The 24,248-nt window shown below is 38.9% G+C and overlaps 1 protein-coding gene across 3 annotated transcripts in view; it reads right to left on the reverse strand.

Annotated features, from left to right (window-relative positions):
* The window catches only part of TOX (thymocyte selection associated high mobility group box), a 216,997-nt gene extending 194,694 nt beyond the window's left edge, over positions 1–22,303 (reverse strand). For 2 of the 3 annotated variants that reach the window (XM_058833692.1, XM_058833689.1), the window contains exon 1: positions 20,627–21,142. In XM_058833692.1, the coding sequence (XP_058689675.1) occupies positions 20,627–20,770 (144 nt within the window). In that variant the 5' untranslated portion in view covers positions 20,771–21,142. Of the gene's footprint in view, positions 1–20,626; positions 21,143–22,173 lie in introns of those variants that run through there. The other variant, XM_058833690.1, reaches the window with a different exon arrangement.
* Positions 22,304–24,248: the final 1,945 nt, after the last annotated feature.

A 24,248-nucleotide genomic window follows, 5' to 3' on the forward strand; every position in this document is an offset into this window, starting at 1 on the left:
TTGGCCCAGGTCAAATGAGCAAATCTAAAAAATGAGATCACTAAATTTTCTCAGCTTGATAGTTTAGTAATAAATAATGTGCTTCTATTCAATCTGTACATTAAGTCTTTTATGTGGCCTTAAGGCACAGTCTTATGGCCATGGCCATTACAGGGTAGCCATAGAAACTGACACATTTATTTCTTGGATTAGTGTGCCATTGAAAATATTAATATAATGCAGTAAATGGGGATTTGATCTAATCTACTGATGCTAGGCTGAAGTTACTAAAAGGTTGTATGCTCTTCCAGTGAAATAAGGATTATATTTGTGGAGTACAGCTGATGTTTTGGTTGCAAACACCATTTAAACAACTTACCACATTTCACATGCTCTGCTGATTCAAAAAGGTTATATCAAACATATAGGTATATCCAACAAGAAGGTAATGGTTTCATATCATAAACCTTCTTTCCGAAGCTGAAGGGTCATAAAGAAAGTGAAAACAGAGATGCTCTACATATTGTGTAAGCAGGGCAAGTGAAACAGCATCTCACCCTGCAAATGTGTAGCCCTGAACTTCATGGACATGCCACTAGCAGCAAAACCTATATCCATATTACTATCAACATTCCAATTGCATCCCGTTATTACTTTCACATTAAAAAGAAAAATAAAAAGAAAAAAAAATGTGGGGAAAATATTTTTAAAAAATCTTAATTTTTGGTTTTCTTAATTTGTAGGTCCCTATCAGGTATCCACAAATATTAGGGTTCCCACTTCAGTTGATCATATTTGACTCCAGTTCCTTGTAATATTTCATAGTACTCAAATTCTGACTACCCTTTACACTGCAGTATACTACATAAATTCAGAAGATATATTCTGACAGATTAAGCGTTGTTGAAAAGCTAAGTACAGCACTTTGTCCTTGAAATGTTAACATGTAATGCCATAAAGTATTCAAATAATAATTTACTCAATCTTTCAGGGTAATTAATTAAAATGGTTTAGGTGTTAGAGAAAATCACCTTGAGCTTATAAAATTGGAATGCCTCCTCTTTTCTTCTCTGCATGCAAGCTGTTCCAATGGACTTACCACATGCTTTCCCAGTTATGGTTTTTGATTTCAGCAGATAATAAATAGCCAGGATCTAATTTTGCCATGTCAAAACTGATTATGTTTCACAAGAAAAGGTGGAGTGCTCACCTACCAGATGAAGGTGAAACATAAAACCATTTTTATTTATGTGAAGTGTCCAAATTCAACTCAACCTGGCACTAGGTACTGGGAGTGTGTAGACTTTAACTGTTATATGAATTTATGCTTCCCTGGAAAATGTCAAATATAAACATAAATTTAATCAAGGAATGGAAACCTTTATTATCAAAGAAATAAACACAGTTTTTGACAACTAATGTAAATTATCTCAATCCATTTTTTTACTTATTTTTCAGAAGGTCAAAGAAAAGAAGAAGAAACACTGAACAGAGACATAGCTGATGAAAATATTTCAGGCAAGTCCCAGTCCAATTATTAATGCTGATGTTCCAAAAAGAATTTGCGCTCTTTAGCAACAGCATTGCATTCACATGTGAGAGTTCTTTTTCCCATTCATTACAATGGGATAAAACAGAAGGCTTACAACAACAGATAAACAAGCACTCTGTATTATTCTGTAGCTTTCCTCAGTTGAGTAGTCTTTGGACAGCATTTTAATGGCTGAAAAAAACCCTGCACATGATGAATAAGGATGCCATTCTCAATTAACATGGACAAAGGATCATAGCCATATTTGGCAAATGAGGTAGTTGTGGTGTAAGAAAAGCAGGAGTATTCACAGACATTGCCACATACATCACTGTCCACAAATCAAAACAAGTTAATGACATTTTTGTACATCTGCCCAACTACATGACTACACATTAGTCTGGCAAGTACTTATTAGACCCAAATTAAATAGCACAATGATTATAGTTCATATTTACTAAATATAGCGTTATTAATTTATACAGCACTAAATATGGATGCTACCAGCATATAAATAAATGATGAGTACTGAACCAAAACAGCCAAAGTTACAAAATATATTATCTTCATTAAATATGTCTCAGTGCTACAAATGCCACTATAAAGAGAGTTTCCATTAAAATATATATCATGGGGGAGGAAGCATCAAACTGTAATCTATTCTCCACAACAAGTGCATAGACAACACACCCAATCCCAACAGCTCCCCTCTCAGTCAGCCTCCACATCGTTCACTTGTACAAATAAAGTCACCAACACAGAAATTCCAGCACCCATGGAACAGATGGTCACCTCACTGGCGAACAGCGGGGCAAAAACTGCATAATTCAATCCATATCCAGTAAAGAATGGACAAGGAACTTCAGCCAAGGAAGTCCGGTAGCATGCATCAGAAATCCCAGGTGTTCAACATTAGAAAAATCTTTGCTACACAGAGATGCCTTCAACAAGGAATTTATGTACCAGAGTTTATGTACAAGCTTAGCATACCAAGCATAAACGTCACCATCTTTTTAATAAGATGTTACATAAATATTAGACGCTTGGCAGTCACAAACGAAGGCACACTGGCAAGCCAGATGAAGAAAAGGATACCTTGAGGAAACATATGTTACCTATCTCTACTGCTAAACCATCCATGCTAGTTTTATGGAGGATTCCTATCCCAAAGCTTTGCCTGTATTTAAGCTTTAGAAAACAGACCTTTGGCACAATCACATCTAAATCTCTAATTTGAATATTAACACCAAGGCAGTATTTTTAAGATGTTCTGAACATTGAGAAAACTGATATTTCTTTAACCCAGCATACTTGTTTATCCATTGTTAACAACCTGGATTCTGAAAGATACCACTGTTAAACTTACGTATTTCTTTCTATCATATCATTTCTTATTTGTCCAAATTTGTGCAAAGTAGAACTTGGCCACACTTTATTTCTGTTTCATAAAAGATTTGGCTTTCATCTGATTTTTTTCTTTTAAAGATCTCACTTTTCACTTTTATGGGATCAGTTTTCCAACAATTGAGCTTATCAGCCACATCTACACTGCTAGTAATTCAAAACCTTGGCATATTTATTGATTCCAAAAACCTATTACATGATATCGCTTACATCCCTGTATTTGATTAGACTGAGTTGTTGGAGGAACTAACAAAAGATTACTCAGAACTCAGCAGAGAGCTTATACAGATGTCATCTTACCTGACATCTAAACTATTTGCTCTTGCACCTTTATTTATAAGTGTTGCACACACAGAACAAGTTTTGCACAAAAGAAGTATCTGAGGCAGTTTTACCTCAATTTTTTTTTTTATTCTACCATTAAAAACCCCAACTATAAGAGATTGGTTGTAGGTATAAAACATTTATCCTCTTCCTTCAGAGAATATTGATGAACAACTACAGAAAGTTGTATTGATGAGTAAGATGTATAATGACTGAACATCATCCAAGTTCAATTTAAACCTGAGCTACATACTACCTCAGAATATAGTATGTATAAGATATTTATATATGAGTATAAATTATGCACTTCTTTGGACAAAAAATGCCAATAAGTTTAAAACATGAATATGTTAATTAGATTTAAATTCATCCATTATAGAAAATATTTTGACAAGTATTCTAAGAATAGTGTTTTTAAAACAGTTCAATGCATTAAATATATGCAAATTTTGACAGTCAAAAATGCATACTGCATATCTGAGATACTATCATTCTTCACAATCATTGCAGCCTCTAGCTAGATACAGATTTTTCATGACAGACAGAAACATTTCCTTCTGTGTATCTCATATTCTCAGACTTCTACTTCAAAATGATTCCTGAAACACTTTTAAAGCCAGACTTAGAACTACTGCAAACTAGAATGGTTGCTATACACTCCAGTTAGCCAAGCCTTCCAACGCTGAACCATATTCAATCTCACTTTTTACGTAGAACTGCTTGTCACTGGAATCACATCCACTGGTGAATTTTAGGAGATGTTTCATTCTTGAATTATCTGTATTAATAGTGCATATATAGGCTATTTCCAAAATATGCCCAAGGTACACATATATATGGGATTTGTACACACAAATGCATTAGAGCCCATATGAATTTGAAGCATTAAAAAATCCCCATATAACTTTAGGGTGCTGTTTCAGAACTGGCTAAAATCCACTTAAAAATGTAACTAAATGTGAATTCTGCCCCCTCTTTGCTTGGTACTTGTGCAGCCACATCACAAACCAGAGCAGCTCACCAGTTAAGATAAGAACTTAGTCTGAAAGACTGGAAAGCTGTAATGTCCATTTGCTTTCAAAGCAGAGTATCTTTTCCACAAAGGCATCCTGTCGGGGCATGGAAGTATCTGCATGCAATGCTACTCTACAACAGGCAGAGTAGCATAAATTCACATTACCCAGCCCCACACCACTCAACCACATTCACAGGCTGCTGCAGATCACAGCAACAAAACTGTAACATAGAACAAGGTCAAGAAAGAGACCAAAGGAACAGTGAACAAACTCCCTGTATCAGGAAAATACACTGATTCTTTAATTACATGTATCTACTTATGCAAGGATTTTGAATTTGAAATGGGGATTTAAAGAAAACATTAAAAGGAAATTTTTACAAGTAGTAACAGTTGGTCTTTGAGATGTCCCAGGCAGGCAGCAGCCTGAATCACACTGTGAGAGCATCACAGCTTCGTGTGAGTCACATGTTTCCTAAAGATCCGGTGAGAACATGTGGATGGAAAGATATGTCATTATTTTACAACAAAAACAAGTTTTCTGGCATGAGTTTCCCCCAGCTACTGAAGTTAAGTGTAAGTTCCCTTACAACTACCAACATTTCATTCTACTTTCTCTTTATTCTACTTACTTATACTACCTTACTAAGGACCTGGAGGGAATCCTACAGGGATTACTGCAGAGAGGCAGTGGGTTTGTGGGTTTGTGCATTTGTTTCTTACCCCAGTTTCACAGCTTGTGTGGGCCTCTGTCTTACTAATGAAAGTCCCTCTGGATTGACCCATTACACAGGGAAAATAACACTAACTGATTATTTTTTGAGGAAAAAGTAACTCAAATGAACTTCAGTCAAAGTTTTGCAACTGCAGGAGGGTCAGACAAAATGTGATGCTGTAAGTGTGATAGCTAATACTGGGTTAATGTACTTACAGGAAAAACAAGACTCAGTAGAAAATGAATTTAATGTTCTCAGTAAGATTTCTTTAGGCTCAGTAAGTATAAAATGCAATAATCTTGAAAATTAACCCCAGGTGTATCATTTTGTTAATAGAAGAAATGTGCAGGAAAGATAAACCACTAAATTTTATGTAATGTTTTATGCAGGGAAAAAGGGTTCCTAAGACAGGGCTATATAGCTCACCAGAGGCTAAATCACAGTCCTTGAAGAATGCAGAACTCCTCTGGACATCAGTGGCATTTTTCCTACGGTAAAAGCTGCAAGGCCAAGCCAGACATTGAAATACTCTGGTACCACAAGGCTCAAAAGGCAAAGCAGTGATAATGGCAGAAGAGCTGTTATTTCTGTACCATAAAAAGAAATTTTCCAGAGACGTTATTACATTTAAATGTATTCTGATATTGCATTCTGCTTTTCCATCTCAGCAGACACTGTTCCATCTGAACAAGATGGACATAACACAGAGCACAGTATTTTCTATTAAATATAGTTATAAGGGAAGAATAACAACCTTGGAATGACTCACTTGCAGGACCAATTCATAGGTTACACTGAGTATGAAAGGCAATTTCAGAATAGTGGAGGAAGAAAAAGAGTTTTATAACAGAGGTGATGCAAACTAATTTGGAGACTCAGATACGCAGAGAACTAATTTGGAGACTTGGATACGTAGAGAAGTACACAATGTACTATAAACACTTCAAGGGAGGAAATAATAGGGGGTTTTTCAAATACAGTGGTATCTGCAAAAATAAAGTCCAGTTCTGTTCAGTAACAAAATCATCAAAAAGACTGAAACATATTAAAAATTCAGCACTAAAAAGACAGCAGCTTTGTACTTGTGCTACACTGAGTCTAAACACAAGATACTAGGAATGGGAAACTGTATTAAGGCAGGACTGGTGACAGACGCTGGCAGTCCTATACAAGTGGTGCACGCAGAATGTAATGAGATATTCACGAGCGTATTTCAGCTCATATAATAAAGCACCAAGAGGGTAAAGTTTTGCATATGGTGGTATTACTTCCTAGGATAATGGAAAAAAAATGGTAAGAAAATACGAGATTTGTTTAATTCTTTCATAAACATCCTGTCTCAGTTCTGTATCCTAGATGATACAAAACTTTGTCAGGAAAAATATAATGAAGTTCACCTTTTAAAATCTAATGCAATAGACTTAGCACTACTTCTGTGTAAAAACAGTATCTTCTACAAAGGAACTGTACCATAAAAATTGATGCTCATGAAATGTTATTATAATCTAAAGTCTAAAACCACAAAGCAAGGAAATTCTGAGTTAAAATGAAACTTCATCCTTAGCCCACCCAAAAGTGTTTAGATATAGCAGGGCTTGCCAAAAAGTAATAATCCTATGTACAAAATATGTTGCCATCACTAGAAATTTCAAACTAAATGTGTAATTCCAGCTCTAATTCTTACCTTTCTCTTCCCTAGTTTTATGGGTATAAATAAGTCCTTTTATTACTTCAGCACTTGTGTGGTTAATAATCTTAAGATAATTGTTTTAAATTATTTCTGTGCAGCAGAATTTTTTTTGCCAGCTTCTCAGCTAAATAGTCAACTCCAAGAAGAGGAAAAACCAAAACCCAAATAGTAAAATTATCTTTATGGAGTACTGTGGAGTGGCCCTGAAGGAAAAAGAATTCACATATCTGAGTGGTCTGCTCCTTGTACTTCAAACTCATCAGATGTTTTTTTTTGTTTTTTTTAAGGCCTAGAGGCATAACTTATTGAACCACCAGATAAGGACTGAGGTTCTCATCCAAGTTACGAGATAACAAATTATGATGTGGAGAAGAGTGATTTTTTTCAGAGATGGAGAAGGAAGGGGGGAGAGGAATGGGACATAGCATCTCACAGTGTTTCTCTAGTTCTGCTCCACAATTAAATTTGTGTTGAAGAATCTCTGCCTCTACATCTGCTCTTTCTCTCACCATGATCTATTTTTGGTTATATTACTTTTCCCCATTTCTCTTATGAGATCTCATCTATATAATGGTCAAAAAAAGGATTTCCTGATATCTTTTGATTCTACCTTCTTAAAAGAAAGTTCCTAGTAGGAAATGGTAAATCGGTCTCTATTGCAGGAGGTCGGGACTTTCTACAGAACATGAGTAAGGAAAGTAGCAGATGAATGCAGCAATGGAATAGCTAACATGATGTTTCATGGACTAAGAAAGCACTACACAGAGAAACCCGTGCAGCATGGGGAGTTTGTTCCATGAGCCAACAAACATTGCCTAGAGTCATGCAAGTTCACAAAAAAAGCAATATCTGTACCACAGAGTCTTCTGCAAACCCACATTCACAACTCTGAATATCATCCAGCACTACTTCAGTTGATCTGTCCTGATCCTAATAGCTCTGCTGTCATTTAAATCTGAATTTGGCTGTTTTCCTTAAAGCGGACATGTTGCCACACTAGGTCTGTGAACCAGAGATTTTTGATTCACTCCAAAGAACAAAGGGTGAAAATTAGTCTGTCTGGGGCACACCCCACACTCCGCACACCCCTTCTCCACTGTCAGTACAGGTACTTCAGGACACTCTGGTGATGTGCCTTCTCATCTAAGAGTCAGCTGGTCAGTTTTTCCCTGGACATAGTTTAGGTGTCCACAGTGGTGGAAATGGTAACTAGCTTTACCCAAGACCAGTCAGAAAATCTTCTTTCTACAGAATGTTTCCATATTTTCTTCTGTTCTGTATAAATTCCTAAATGGCCATGTGACAGACATGCTAAGGTTGCAATTCACCTGTCTTTTCAAAGTATGTATCTGTGGAGGGCAAACACTCAAAACATAAAGGGAGAAAGGGGTGTTCTGGCAGAACAGAAACTGGTGTTCAGTGGTGGTAAAATACAAACCCATTCTTGAACCAGCATGAAGGACCACAGACGCAGCTCTTTTGCTTAGTTCCTCAGTGCTCCCCTTCCCTGCTCTCCTCTCCCACACGTGACTGAACACTCAGCTTCCAGTGTGTGTGAAAAGCTCGTGTTTCCTCAAAACATTTCATCCTTACCCAGGATAGTAGGACCTGAAGATTATGACACTCTCTAAATCAGAATATTCTGTGATTATGTTTTTGGTTTTTTTTGAACTACTAAACTTTATACAGGTCCATTACAAGCTCGGTAGTAATTATAAGGAAAGATTCTGATGAGTGAGTTGTAGAAAATTAACTTCCAGGCCTGGTACATTAGTGTGCCCCATTGCTTCAGAATATGCTTTCACCTCTAAAAAAGAGCTTCCAGCATTGCTAGAATCCCAGGCAACCGTGTAGGAAGCAGCAGGTTAAGAGCTGCCTCTGTTTTAATAAACTTATTCCTAGAAAGTCTGCAGTCCTCTGCTCCAACCTTCTAAATTCCTTCTAAATTTAGAACAATTTTACTCTGCAGTAAATATTAACATTTACATTTTGAATTTCTGAAAAGAGTTAATAAAACCACCAAGTTTAAGAATGCTACTTTAGTATTTCCACTGTCGTGTTCTATTTGAGAAAGTCCTCTGTCTGAGAAAGCTTTCTTAAAAGGGCAATGGATTCTGCTGAGTAACATATTTTTCCTTTTCAAAAATATTTTTTCTCTGAGCTTTCATTATTATATACATGAGTCCTCTCTAGCTCCGAAGAAAAATATTATAGGACAAGCCCTAAGGATCTGTAAACTAAATCCCGTGGTTTTACTAGAACTGAAATAATTTATACAAATTTACAAAGTTTAGTATAAGCATATATTTAACAGATGCCTCTTTAATTATTTCTATAAGCATAGTAACTATAGATATATGATAATAAATACATGCACAATAGGCTTTCTCTTACAATTGTAGGTTTAGCTATATTAGATGTGACTGCAATTTTGGTCACGATATCTGTATTTAGAGTTTGAGTATCTTTAGCCTTAAGGAAACTCAACCAGCTCCATTATCTGCAGGACATCTTTCAAATTCAGGAGAAGAAAATATTTTGAATAGGGAAGTGACTTTTGTTCAGAGATAAAGGTTAGGAAATACTAAAGCCTTATGCTTGTGTTCCTCAGCCAAAAATGGTGGCATCATGACAAAGTAATAATACAGGTATTCTCATGTTCAATCCAAAATCTGTAGAATATAATGTATACATCATGACAGCCTGAACCAAAGTAACAGAAGGAAAGAATTGGTAAGAGTGAGCCCAAGATTTTCCTAGCAACATCAAGACTTGGTCCTCACTTCACCCACTGTGATAGAAGTCTCCCTGTTGCTAAAAAGGAGTTAACTCCACGGGAGAAGAATCTGTGCGGCAATACTTAAGGGACTCAAACACTCCTAAGAGACAATAGCAATGAATGACATGGATATGATCAAATGAATCAGCAAAACACACACAAAAAAATTATCTTTGAAACAATATTATTTGGGTTAGAAAGTCATGTGATCAAAATGTAAAAAATGAAAATTTGAGGATGCCTGGAAGTTTTACTCTGGTGCAATTTGCAACTGCATTAATGATAAAAGCTGCAATGGCATGATCACTCATTCCAGATCCTCTGTTTCACTCAAATTCCTGCCAATGATAACATACTAAAAAGCAAAATCAAGACATCCTTAAATCTGTCATTCCCAGCGTTAAAGTGCCTGAGTTTGTAATCTAACAAAGTCCTGAAAAAATTAAGTCCTCATGACATCAATGTTGCAATCTTTTCAACTTTATTTCAAGAGCTTCTATGGTGATTTACAAAAATGGCTTTGGTACCTAATGTTGCAGAATCTAAGTAGTTTCTTTCCTCAACATTGATGAAAAAAAATTTAAAATTTCTTCATTTCATACAGGTTTAAAGTTTCGAAATCTGGAATTTTTCCTCGAGTCTTGTGGACCTGGTGCTCTATTTTTTACTCACAAATATTGGCAACACATAGCAGTGTCAGATTCTAGTAGATACAACCATAGATCCATGTCATATATTAAGTCAGAAGTAATCTGCTTCATTAGAAATAAAGTAAATCTTGTTGGTTTTCTCCTTAAGGTATTCACTTATTTTGAGCACTCTTGAGGGTTTACTGATGTTCAAGATGCAGTTGGGTGAGATACACTGTAATCCAGCACAGAAGCAAACAAGCTCCATGAAGGTGCCAGCGTGTTGTCAGACTATTTGATGCATCTTCAGCAAGTGGTGGGCATCCCTTCTTCCTTCACTTTTTACACAAATATAACCTGAAAGTCAGAGTTGGCCTTACACAAAGGGTGAAAGAGCAAAAGGCAGTCAATTTGCTTTTCATTCAAAACAACTCAGGAGAAAACAGGAAAGAAACTTTTTCACTAAGTAACAATTCCTTCCCAGGGGTCCTCACAGAAAAATGCAACTGTCATCCTTCTTTAGATTTTAATGTCCCTGTACTGGAACAAAACACTAACTCGGTTAAAAGTTCCTCACAACAGTCTTGTAGCTGTGCTTTCAGTTGCTGATGCTTTATGATTTTTAAAAAGAATACAGCCAATTCTGTGGTTTATGATGCAAAATGAAACCTGGAATCTAATTTAAGTTGTCAACATATAATTATTATTCACAATAATGAATATTTGGCTTTGCTACTTTCATGTTCTTAGTTATGGAAAATAATGAGGTCTGTTTAGCAGAGTTTTTTTGTAATGATGTATCATTTACTGTTCTTAAGGAAAAATATATTTAAGTTGCATTACAGTTGATATCAAAACTTTGTTTTAGTATCAGACTTAAAACTGAGGTCCTTATCAAGAGAAATATCCCCCTAAATTAACAGTGTTGCCCAAAAAGTATGCATCAAATCCAGTATGAACAAGAAACTAAACCAAATCTCAATATAAAGCTAAAAACTCCTATAATTTCCCCTTGGTTCTATAAGGAGACAAGACTCAAGGGCAGCCTGCCTCACTAAATTTTTCCACTCACTTTACTTTTTTTAAAAAACTGATTTTGCTCAAAGTACTCTTGAAAAGAAAAAAAAAACAAACAAACAAACAAAAAAAACCCCACACTTCTAGCAGTCCTTGGTAAAAGTAGACTTGATATGATTTTACATCATCAAAACGCCTCTTAATTGTGTTAAAATTTGTTGCACACATTTTTTTTCCAATATTCACAGGAACCTTTTGCTTTACAGTCCCTTCTTCACTTGCATGCCCTTTTTCTCTCTCATTGGGAAAATATATCAGTTGCTTATTAAAAAAAGAAGTGTTTTGGCATGGCTGACCTGTAGAGATACAGAGCTAAGCAGAGTCAGTGAATCCACTCACTCTGATATGCACACATGATATGCAATTAAAATCTCCATTCACATTCCTACGGGGTTGTCAATCAAGAGAAAAGCCTTTTTGACAACATCCAGTGAAGCGTACCAACTAACTGCTGAACAGGAACTTAAACAGTAACAGCTTTTGTTACTAGCAAGAACGGATTTTACCAAGATTGGGCTCGGTTTCTAAAGAAATAATTATGTTAAAATTTTGGGAGCTTTTTATTAAAAATTAAAATGTGTCACAAAGCTATTGTATGTGAAGTTATCATATTATGTAATACATGAGGGTTATCAGATATATGTGAAAAAAACCCTCTCTAACCTTTCTTGACTGTAGGAAACAATTTATCCTTTCATATTTAGAACAATGAACAATGATTACAAGCTGTTTTTTAGTGAGAAGAGAACATTATTCTAATTGCATGTTGTCTATTTGGTAGGCATCAAATATCTTTTATAATATGATATTATAAGCTGCCCAAATGCAAAACTAACACTGAAAAAAGTCTTCTACTGCCAAAAATTATACTGTGAACAACTTATTACTGATACACCAGAAAATAATTATAGGTATTTGCAATTCCATGAAAATATCCTACCTTTCAATTTACAGAGGAAAACAGAGGAAAAGTCTTTGATAAACACTGAAGATGCTAACATTTACTTTCTAATACCCAGTCACATAACGCACAACTCGTAAGGGCATTAGGGTACTTTTAAATCAAACCTGTTAAGGTAAAACCAGCAAAAATACATAGATTGTTAATAATATGATGTTTGTGTTTTGAGCACTAACCTTGAATTACAGTTTTCAAACATGCTAATATTACTAAATATTGAAATATTTGCCCTCTTGCTTATCACACTCCATAACTGAAGAGAGAGCAGATGCATCCTGACTATTAACAGTCATGACAAATTGCCTTACTAATGAATGTTACACACTGAAAGTGCCATAACTGATTAAACTACAATTTCCCACTACCAGATAGAGAGAGACTTGGGAACTCCAGCAGTGGACAACTCTGATGTTCTGCCAACAGGCCTTCAGGGCACAGTGTGGTATTTAGAAAAACACACTGTAAATTCCATATGAATATATTCTAAAAGACTATGTGTATACAACAGGTTTTAAAGAACATTAGATGAAACAGCTTAGGTTCATAGCCAATGAGCCATGCAAAATGGATGTGTTTTAACAATTTTAGAATCATTACAAGGCTGCATTGGAGAATATTTCTGTTGGGTTCCTCTGCCCCTCTCCCCACCTCCCCAAACATTGCTTGTGCTTTGCTTTCACATAAAATCTTTCTTTTGTCAGTCTCTTTGTCGGTGCAAAATTGGCAGTGGTTCAAATTCAAAGTACTCCTATTCATTTACTGACCATTAAACCAATGTCATTCTAGTTCACATCAGCCAGAGAGCTAAGCTCTAAAAAACATAAAAGGCTTGCTTCACCACTGACGAATAATGTGTACATTTTTACAGAGCTTAAACCTTAATGCTTTGCCTGAAACTAACAATACAGTATACCTTATCATTCCTTTTTCACAAGCAGGCAGCTGCTGAAACGCTTGCCACTTCAAAATATCAATTGCTTGCCAGAGTTGTCCTCAACACACCCTGTCAAACTCATGTATATTGTGCAATGAAAATGGTGCAGGACTGAAAGCTAGAAATTGTGTCAAATTCTGCTGTAAGGGTATGATGTGCAAAGAACAATGTATGACAACCGTAGAGACTACAAACAATAGCAGTGGAGCCAGACACTACATATATCACAACTGTGCCTGTACATATTTTATTGTAGGTATTATATATTTAAAGCATGACAAATGTGTCATTGAAGCTATGTGCTACACCAAAAAGAAACCCTTCAGCTAGTTAAGCTTTTTCATTTCTCTTGATGGAAATGTAGTAGTATTTTTCTGCCCTCTAAACATTTGTTTGTAAATCACACAGCACAAGAAAAAAAAAATCAGGTTTTCAAAATGAGTAACAGAAAACAAAAGACAATACTACAAGATGAGAAAATGAGATTTTGTTCAATTAACACTTTTGCTTTTCTCTACAGACACAGAATCAGGCTACCTTAAAGAATATCTGAGGCTATGCACAACAAATACAATATCACTACACCCATAAATTACAGTGTACCTAATTTTAATGTAGATAAGTGCTGGCCTATTGATTTGCATGTTTCCCTGGCAAAATGGAAATCCCATGTGAGTATGTTCTTTGTCTGTAGAAAATGCATTTTAAAAAACCTTTATGAATACTGCAATCTATGCTAAAAAGGAAAACAGAAGTAACTGGTATAAAATTATGTGTGGAACCTAAGGGAAGTAGTGCTTATGCACACACAATGTATACATGCATGTCTCTGTGCATGTGTCAATGTCTGCTACACAGTCACACAGTTTTTAGCACACAGAATCTCTACAAAGTATCTTAAATCACGAAAATTCAGCCTCTAGAGAGAATCTTAAATTGGCCGAGGAAAAAATGAAAACTGCCAACCTAAGTAACAAAGCAAGATAATCATAAGGTGACCATGAAGTGCTAGTCTTCAAAAAACAACACATAGTTGTGATGGAAAGTGTTTAGGAGACAGATGAGTGCAGCAGCCCACAACAGCATGTAGGCTGCAAAACCTGAACACACAGTATTCCATGAGGGTCATTAACTGATATAATCCTAACCAAAATGAATAGATACACCATTAAGGTGTTAATAAATATTTTGGAAAGAGAATGGGTGTTTTAGGTGCTCAGGGTTGCTGACCTTTGCTGTGTTTATTAGTGGGACAATGATGCATTATTAACACACAGCAGCTGTACCTGAACTGCTGCCATGAACATAATAGCCTTTTATAGCCATCAGGGGAGTGAGATAGGAGGCCTTTATTAACCACTACACATGATTAGCACATTATGTGAACTTTAGTAGGCAAATTATCTCTTATTGAAATATAATGTTGGTTATAACTAATTGTAAACATGATTTAAAAAACTCCTCAATACAAAACTAAGGGTTTTACTGCCATTTAGCTAATAAGTGACTAAGCCACTAAAAAAATAATTCTTCTTTTCCTTTGTTCAACCGTAAAAACAACTGTGCCGCACAAAAACCTATTGCCCTATGATAAAAACACCGAAGTGACTGAATGACTTCCACATCTTGAATATTATTTTTCAGAACGTAAAAAAAACAAAGACACTTCCAACACAATTAAGAAAACTGCTGGTGAAGAAAAAAGAACTTGCCTCATATTTTCCTATAAAGACTACATGCAGTTCTTAAAGAATCAGTTGGCAATGCATTTTCAAGACTTAACTTGAAAAATAACACCATGATTTACTTCAAAAACTAATTTTGGGTAAGATTATCCCATTAGCCTTCACAACTGAACACAGCTCTGAGAGTCCATTATGAGCAGTCTCTTATGCCCTAGCAGAAAGTCATTAACATAAAATAAATCATTAGCTTTGATATTAAGCCTCTACTATCTACAGGTTTCCATGACTAATTTTCAGAACTTTGCCAAATGATCAATTATATGTTTTTGAAAGGTTATCATCCCTTTTCACCATTACTTTTCCTTTTACTATTTATTATTATTTCAGGTCAACACAAACACGATGATCATACGAGAAACAAATGTTTTCTCTTATTCATGAACACAACCCTACCCACTTTTGGCAACTGTGACCAGAATATGACTTCAAAGCAAATTACTTATAGTACAGGATAGAAATGATGCTTTCTCAGAGTAGGTTCACTTCTTTCAAAATCGGCAATATATGTAATGAAGCAGAAATCTACATGTGTGTATATATACAGAGTAGCATAGATACAACAGAAATTTACATGTTACATAATGTTCTGTTCTAACAGGAACTGTCTAGATAAATCTTTCACTTCACATTGCAGACTCCAACTTCCTTTACTGACCCATTTCCCTAAGTACAGGTTATCAGTCTGAATTCAGAGTTCTGAATTCTTGCATAGAGAATAAGAACTCTGGAGTACACTGCAGATTTTCTTAATATAACAAAATACAAACCAGCTACAGTAACTTCTATTTAACCTTTAAGACCATATAATCATCAACAACAATAGCAGGAGACAAAAGTACTACCACAGCAGCTCAATTTCCATGCTTAGCCAGCAGTACCTTTGAAAAAAGTCACTCGTGCCACTTTTGATTGGTAGAGAGTGGTTTAACAGTCAAGAATGTGAATGCTAAAACATTCTGACATTTCCACTAACCTGGATTTGTCAGATGCTCATGTAATTCAAGTATGTTTTGCAACTTAGAAAGCAATGTGTTCCTTGGGAGGAAACCATTCAACAAGGGTCTATAGCAAATCAAATAGCAGCCCAGTGAGAAATACTAAATGAACAGTTCAGGAACAGTGTTAGCATATGTGCAATTGAAAGATAAGATATAAATATTATTAGAGCCATATGAAATTCAAATGCTAAAAATAAATTACTTGCTGCAAACAGAAGAAGCAAAACAAAACCAGACATTACAAGTGTGGGTTGCACCAAGATGCCACTGAAAAACAATTTTAAGTTTGAAGGTCTAAATCAAGAGCTAAATATTTTATTTGATGACTTACTAACTGAAAACTTATTGCTATCAATGAACATAAATGGCAGATACTCCATTAGAAAGAGGGACAAAAGTTCCTCATGTGCACTCGCCACTGTGGTGGTGCAGAGTTAGTTGCTGATGCTAAGGCTACATAATCTGTCCCTAACCATAGAATAATGCAATGCTGCCATTTTCCAACTGAATGCTGTAGGGAAAAGCATTATGACCAAGAAAACCACATTTGGGCTGATATGAATTCCATGCCTGAAAGTATTTTGGAAGCGTTGCTATAATTAAGAGTCATTTGGTGAATCTGCTATAAACCACATTTTGAAGTTTATAACTCAACATTTTTAATGAGAAATTGTTCTTTGGGCCGAGAATTGGTATGTAGTTGCATAGCCAAAACAGCAGAACAGACTTTTTCAGTTGGAAAGGATCTACAACAATCACATTGTCCAACTGCAACAATAAAACATTTAAATTTAGGCTATATTTAAAGTAAGTATTTTATTGCATGCAGTCCATGCTAGACATTCAAAGAGCATGTGTCCTCTTCAAAAAAATAAACAAAGCTGCCACTAATTGCTTCTGCTGTCAGTTCCAGAAGCCAAGGTCTGCATTGATCCAGGGACTACCCTCTCACCATGCAAGTGGTGCTTTCAGGTCACTCTTGAGCTGTGCTGAGAGTGTAGTCAAAGGAAGCTTTTTATTTCCAACATCTAAGCTTTGTTATATCTACCATCAATACAAGATTTAAATATCCAAGAATTTTAATCTAAATCCTACCATGATTAAAACAATTCTCTGCTTAAATATAAATTGCATTTTACACATAGTCCATTTTTCAAATGCTTCCATACATTTTTATCAACACAATAAAGTCATGCTAATGTCTGAGGGCCAGTTCTTCACAGTAAAGTGTGATCATCCCCAACACATCCTGAACTCAACAGAACCTGGAACCTTCCAGTCTTCCACAGTATCAGCTTCTCAAAATCAGATCCAGCTGCTCTTTGGTTTAATGTAAACACCAAGGGTACTGCATGTGCCGTAGCGTTTAGTTAATTCAGCATTCTTAATAATTTACTGGTTTCACTTTTTTTCATAAACCTCATGATAGGCTGATTGAGGGTAATACTCGAGAGATGAAACGCATCATTCTTGTATGAGAATAAAACACAATTCTTCTTAAGGTACTGATGTTTGGCAGAAAGAAAAAAAAATAAATTACTGCAAATGCTCTGGTTTATAGACATCTTTGAGAAAGATTTCTCAAAAGCACACACATAAATCATTTTCTGTGTTCCACTAAAATTGGGACCACTTCTTTTCTGAAACACTGGAATTTAAGAAGGCACACTTGAGACTTGCACAGAACTCTGAGACTACATACTAAGGTATTAAAGAAAAGACCATTTCGGTTCTTCATATGTGGTATTTTTGAAACTAGGAAACTTAAGATTTGAAAATCAACAGTCATCCCTAATGCAACTGTTTAATCTTTCCTTTATGAAACAGTAACAAATTTCAAGTATGATTCAAATGCAATAGTGAATCTACTATTTTTTTTAAGGGGGAAAAAATATGTTCAGGATAAACACTATGAGCATAATCTAAAACACTGTCAAAGTAGTAACATAGTATTTCAACTTTTGAGCTCTCCTTCAGAGAGCCTGCTTGCCACAATTCTGAGTTTGAGATAGAGGCTGGATGGAAACAAGCGCCTAGAAATAATGTACACTTTGTAAACAGCCATGAAACATTTTATTTAGAGTAGTCTCTATGGTAGAGTTAAGTTTACACAACAAATTACTTTAAATGCTGAGTATAAATATATGCACTTTTGCTCCATGGAATTTTGATTACAAGCGGGATTGTTACCTGCTTACAAAGCATTGTATTATATCTCCTTATCCACTCCTACCCAGAGTCACTCTGCTTTTTTCATTTTGAAAGGTTTTGCTTCCCTCTCCCTCCTTTCTCCTCCTTATTCCTCTTTTTAAAAACAAGTACAGTCTATCATTTTACCTCTGCTTCTGGCTGTATTTTTCCACTGCACTGACAACTACCAGTGAATACAAGAAAGATGAGTTGTAGGCTCCTGTATTTTTGAACAAGGTAGCAAATCACAGAAGAATCCAGTGCATAATTCTGCAAGGCTAACCATTGGGAGCAGTAAAGACCATTATTTTCTGCCTACTGATGGCAGAGGTCAGCATCCCTGTCATTAGCTGTGTCAAACTACAATTACATAACTGTACTTTATGTGAGCAGATATCTGAAAACACTGTAAAGTTTCAAGTATGAAAATTAAAATATACCTATCCTTCCTATAGTACGGATCAAAGTGGTCTTTGGAGGTGACACTTCAATAGGGAAAGCCATGAGGCTGTTATTTACTTCTGTCTACATAAACATTTAAGCTTAACTTCTTCAGGCAGCTTGAAATCACTGACCATATTCTATCAAATTAAGGCACTTGGATTATCAAAGTCATTTCTTTTATATCATTCAACTCAATTACAGAATGTGACATTTCCTAAAATAAACTTCAACTGAACAGACTACTCACATTAGCCTGAACATATCTGAATTGCAATTATGCTTCAAGTTTCAAGAGGCAAACGGTACAACCCCAGCCCTAAATCTGTCCAGCATAAGAGCTCCACTATGTTATTTCAAAGGCTGACCTATATACCAAAGCATACCGTCCATTCTGTCTGTTTGTATAAGAGATACCTCTCACAGTTGTCATAACCAACATTGTTTGCATTGTTCCTCCACTTCTCCCTCTCCATGGGTAATGCAAGAGAAACAAGGAAAAGCCTGCATAACAATATATGCAGAGTATAATGAGCTTTCACAGCAGATAGAGAAATATTAGGCTAAGATGCTTAGAATGCTATTTTAGGTTTATAAAATAAAGATCTAAGCAGTCTTCTGAAACAAAGCCTGCCAACTGAAAATTGTAAGATAAGAGGCGATTGTTTGAATCTACATTATTTTCCTCTGGCTACAGAAAAATGCAGTCAATACCTCCCATGCATGTGCCTGAGTACTCATATGCTACAACCAACCATCTGATCACGGGAAAAAAGCTACTGCTAACAGAACAATTAGAAAACTTAAAAGCCTAAGTATTTGTGGAATAAATTCTAAATTACCAGCAGCTCAAGCAGATTTCAGATGTAAAGAATCAAAGTCTGGCAAATTTGTAAAAGGAAAAACACCAGCAAAACCTAGGTATGAAAAATAGGGCCAAATCCACTAGTAAGTGCCAAAAGCAAGTTTTAACTAACTTTACAAGAAACAAAATCCCAGAGGATCTTGAATGAGTTCTGAATGAGTTTTGCAGGTAGACACCTATTGAAGACCACCATTCTGACCCAGAACAAGGATCCATCACACTCCAGCCATCATCTCCTTTCCTGGGAGAGTTTAAAAGCAAACACTCAACCAAACATACTGAACAGAAAATTCTGCAGGCCTCCTGCCCTTCCAACTCCCTAAATACACACAGCCTGAAAATGAGTGACAGAGCAATACTGTAACATGACGACATGTTTAGAACAAGTCAGATAAGTTTTCACAGCAATGTTAATCACGCTGGGCAAAGGGAGAGAGTGAAGGGGGTGAAAAATGAAATGTTCACTAAATGTGCGCCTCCAAGGGGCCTGGCAAATCTACTCTGTCCGTTTAGTGTTATCAATGGTCAGTGGTAAAGACATCTGAGAAAGACATTTGTTCTGTACTCAATATCTTATATTGAAACATTCCTGGTAAGTCTTTTCCAAGCATAAAACATATGTCTTATGACTGTGCACTTTTAAGCACATTATCAGTTCAGGCAAAGTGAAATAGAAGAGTTGCAACTTGTCTACAGAATGAGTGTCTCATTTGCATTTGAAAAGAACAGTTTGCTCCCTCATACATGGCATGACTTGAAAGAAGCTTTAACCAGCTAGTAAAGAAATTCTGAAAATTACTTTCTAAATTAATTTATTCGATTTGGAGTGCAACACACCAAAAATTATTTAAGGAACTTAATTGGAAAATGATTTAATATATTAAAGTAATTCCTGATTTTCCAAAGCATTTAACTTTTAAATTAAATCTGGCCCACTATCTCAAGAATGATGAGTGAAATGTGTATTCAAGTCATTACCTTCTTTCTGAAGCTTTAAATCATTGATAGGTTTAATAACGTTTGTCCAGTTTCACTGCCAAACAGGTCTTCAAACACTTTGGTTCTTATGGCATTAATATCAGCCCAAGCTTTTCACATGGCAACATTTCACTGTTACAATTTACAAATCTGACAATAGAGAAAATAACAGCAAACCACAGATGAAAAGCAGTAGTAGCCTCATGATTACTCAGAGCACTAACAGAACGTTAATGAACACATAAATGCTCCCTCGCATTTGAACTCTTCCTGCTGAACCAAGTTCACTCCTGGCACAAACTTCCAAAATACAGCGCACGTTTCCCAGATGCTGGAAAATAGTTACTTAAAACAACACTAACAGTCATACCTCTGGGATCTCTCTTGAAATATCCTGAGGCATCCACCACAAAGGGCCAGATTTATCCCTGGATTCTATAACTCCATTGAGTATATGTGAAATGCAGCCAGGATGAATTTGGTCCTTTCTGTTGTGATTGGTAGATGCGACCATGTGGGAAACCTTTCCTGAAAACTGAGAGGGCTTCACCCGGGCGCCGCAGCCTCCGCGCCTCAGCACAACCACACTCTATTTTGCTGTTTATCTCTGAATCGAGGCAGCTGCCCGGGATGAAAGGGACGGCTCGGAACGTCTCTCTGACACGTGAGACCGTCACGACAATAGCCGGGAGCGGGACCGGGCTGTCCGCCGAGCCGGGCCGGGCCGGGCTGGCGGCTGCCCTCCGCAGCAGCGCCCCGCCGGCCACTGCGCCCCGCCGCCGCCCTCCGCACCCGCGGCCGGCCCTGCGGAGCCTGCGCACGGCGGGGCTTGCGCTGCGAAAAGCCATCTGCTGCTGCAGCCCGCCACGGGCTGCCACGGCGGGCTTCCAAATAGGCGCCCGAGCGCGCAGCTTTGAACCCATCGCTCTCTCCCGGCTTGCTCCCTGTGGTCGGGCTGTGCTCGAAGAAGTGCTCTGGGAAACTCGCACTTTCCGATCATTTCCTACGGCCAGCATTTTATTCACGTGCAAAGCCCATTCCGTAACAGCAGAGAAAGTGCAGCTCATGCATAAAGCACCAGCTGGCTCAGGCTACGGCGGCAGTAACAATGCAGGAACCCCAGCCCCCTTCCTCGGCAGCAAAAGTCGCGCAAAGTGCTCCGGGATCGCAGCACCAAACTCTCGGAACCGGACTCAGGATTTGGGCTAGCGCGTGTATCCTCTGCGGTTCCTCCTTCCCTAGGGCTCGGGGATCTAAAACTTAGCTCTCCTCAGGTACTGACCCCTGTTTGCAGAGGTTTAATCAAGTTACAGAGAAATTGGAAAGGCAGTTGCACAGCCGGGACAAAGTGGAGCCGATGTTCTGAACCGACTTGTCAACACTATGCGGACTTACTATGCTCATAGACAGATGTTCATGTGTGTGTGTTTGTGTGTGCGTATGTGTGTGTACACACTTACAAACGTGCTTTTAGGCTCTTTGACACATGAACTGCGGGGCAGACTTTCTGCCGGTTTGTGGCGGGCGCGATCTTTCTCATTAGCAAGAGCCCTGGAAATTCAAGTCCCCCACATCAACATCCCCGTCCACGCCGTTTCTCCGAAAAGATGTTATGGAAAATGCCTCCCCCACCCACCCCCCCGCTCCAGCCGCCCGCCCCCAGCCTACTCCAGGGGTTTAATTTGGGGTGCCTGAGGGGGAGCCGGTGTGTGTCCCGGCGGCACCTCTCCGCGGCGGACGGCACTGCGCTCCCCAAACCCCAAACCCCGGCAAGTGCCGTTGCCCTCCCTCCGCCTCGCCGGGGAACTTGGTGCGCGGCTCGCCAGAGCGCAGCGCCCGCTCATGCAACGCGCCGCGACAACAGCACACACCAACAGCACAGATAAAACACCTCGGACGACACAAAACACGAGTCACCTTGTTGCAATAGTAGGGGTCCAGGCAGGGGGAAGGTCCCAAACAAGGCGTATCAGGAGCGGCTGCAGGCTGAGGAGGTGGTGAATAAAATCTTACGTCCATTTCACTAAAACATCAAGCAAACTCCTTTCCTTTTCTTTTGGTCGTTAATGTTGGTGCAAAAAAAAAAGGGGGGGGTGGGGATGAGCGTGTGTGTGTGTGTGTGTGTGTGTGTGTGTGTGTGAGGGAAGGGGGGGCACACACAAGACTGAGAAGAATAAAAAAAGAGGTGCCTGACTTCAGTAGTCAAACACCTTCCCTGCCTCACATCCGTTTGTGGTTTGTAAAGAGAGAGAGGAGAGGAAAAAAAAAAAAAATCTCTTCCAAAAAAGCACCGGTCTGCAGATGTCTGCGAGAGAACCCACGAACCCTCCTTCTTCTACGGCAGGGCAGGTAACTTCGAGTACTTATTGTTTCCCCCACGCATCGGCACCGGGGCGCTCGCTCCGTGCGTGCCGCTCTTTATGGGAGTCTCGGAGTTGGTTCGCTTCTCCCTCCCTCCCTCTCGCTCGCTCCCTCTGTTCTTTTCCCGTTCTTTCTTTCCTTTTTTTCTTTCTTTTCCTTTTTTCCTTTTTTTTTTTTTTAATTAATATTGTTATTATTTATTTTCTTTGGTTTGGTGGAGGTGTATTTTGGTCACCCACCACAGCGAGGGCCTTGGGGAGGACTTGGGGGGAGGTGGCGACAGCAGCCGGGCCCCCCGCGCACCCCCGGGGGGAGCGGGGCAGCGAGGCGCTGGAATGGCCGCCCCGAGCCTCCCGGCTCTCTCGGGTAGGCTCGGCTCGGCCTGGCCGGGCCGGGTTGGGCTGGCAGCGGCAGGGGACGCACCGCGCTCCGCCGCGGAGCCGCCGCTCCGAGCGTGCCTCACACAAAGGGGCCGGCGAGGGAAGAGCCATTTGCGGCCGCCGGGGCCGGGAGCCGCGGAGAGGGGGCGCTCCCGCGCCCGCCATCCCGCCGCCGTCCCCTCCCTCTCGCAGCGCCCTCCGCCCGGCCCCCGGCGCCGCCCGGCCCCCGCCCGTTACTATGGCACCCCCGCGCCTCTGGGCCGGGCCGGGCCGGGCCGGGCCGCGGGGGGAGGTGGCAGTGGCAGCACGGAGGGGAGCTCGGTCCGCTGCCTGGGACTGCCGGTGTGGCCGTGGGCAGGTTTCTTGCGGTGCCTCCGGGAGACCCTCGGAGCCGTTTCCGCGGACGTTTGACAAAGTTGGGGTCGGGCGAGCCCTCTGCCCTGGCAGCCGTCTGAGGTAGATGTGGGTCGAGCTGCCAGCAGAGCCCGTTGTCTCCAGTCGCAGAAGAGTGGAAGCTATCGCCCAGACTTTGTGGTGGCACAAATACGCTGTGATCCGTGAGCGTGTCCCAGAAAACAGGAAACAAGTTGAAAGTAAAGCGCTCCCGTGAAATACTTCGTCATCTGGGGTCTACCCCATTAATCATGATGCTCAGGCCTGATCGTACAGAGTGACACCAGGCACAGGATGAAGGAGGGACCTTTGAGGAGATGGCCTAACTGTGAGGGGAGGAAGGACAAGCAAATGGGGTAGGGAAAATGAAGGGGAGCTCAATTAGCAACAAACAAGGGTGCTGACAAAGGAAAGTTCAGAATCCAGTGGGATGCAGGAGAGGAATTGATGAGCATAATAAGGTTTAACAGGCAAAAACAATGAAAGAAAAGGTGACTTCAAGACACCATGAGCAATCCTACTGAGTTTCCTGCTGAGTCTCCAGTAGTCTTAATCAGGGCAGAAAGGATGGAAGAGAAAGAGTACAGGAAAGACACTATGCTGAGCTTAGATAATGCCCAACAGAGGAATTGTGTTATGAAAAGAAAGGAATGCCTTTCTCTCTTTAAATAAAAACTAATTACTGAGTGCCACACAAACAAGCTGAGATGATGATGATTAACAGGAATGGTTACATTTATCAGTACTCATGAACATTTCCATCACAAACCAGTTAGGATCTAAGATTTGTAATGCATGTTGTCACACAAAACTGTCTCCTCATCACTGAAAAAAAAACCAAAACACACTGTAAAGATT

The sequence above is a fragment of the Poecile atricapillus genome, chromosome 2 (genome assembly GCF_030490865.1).
Source record: "Poecile atricapillus isolate bPoeAtr1 chromosome 2, bPoeAtr1.hap1, whole genome shotgun sequence".
NCBI classification, from domain to species: Eukaryota; Metazoa; Chordata; class Aves; order Passeriformes; family Paridae; genus Poecile; species Poecile atricapillus.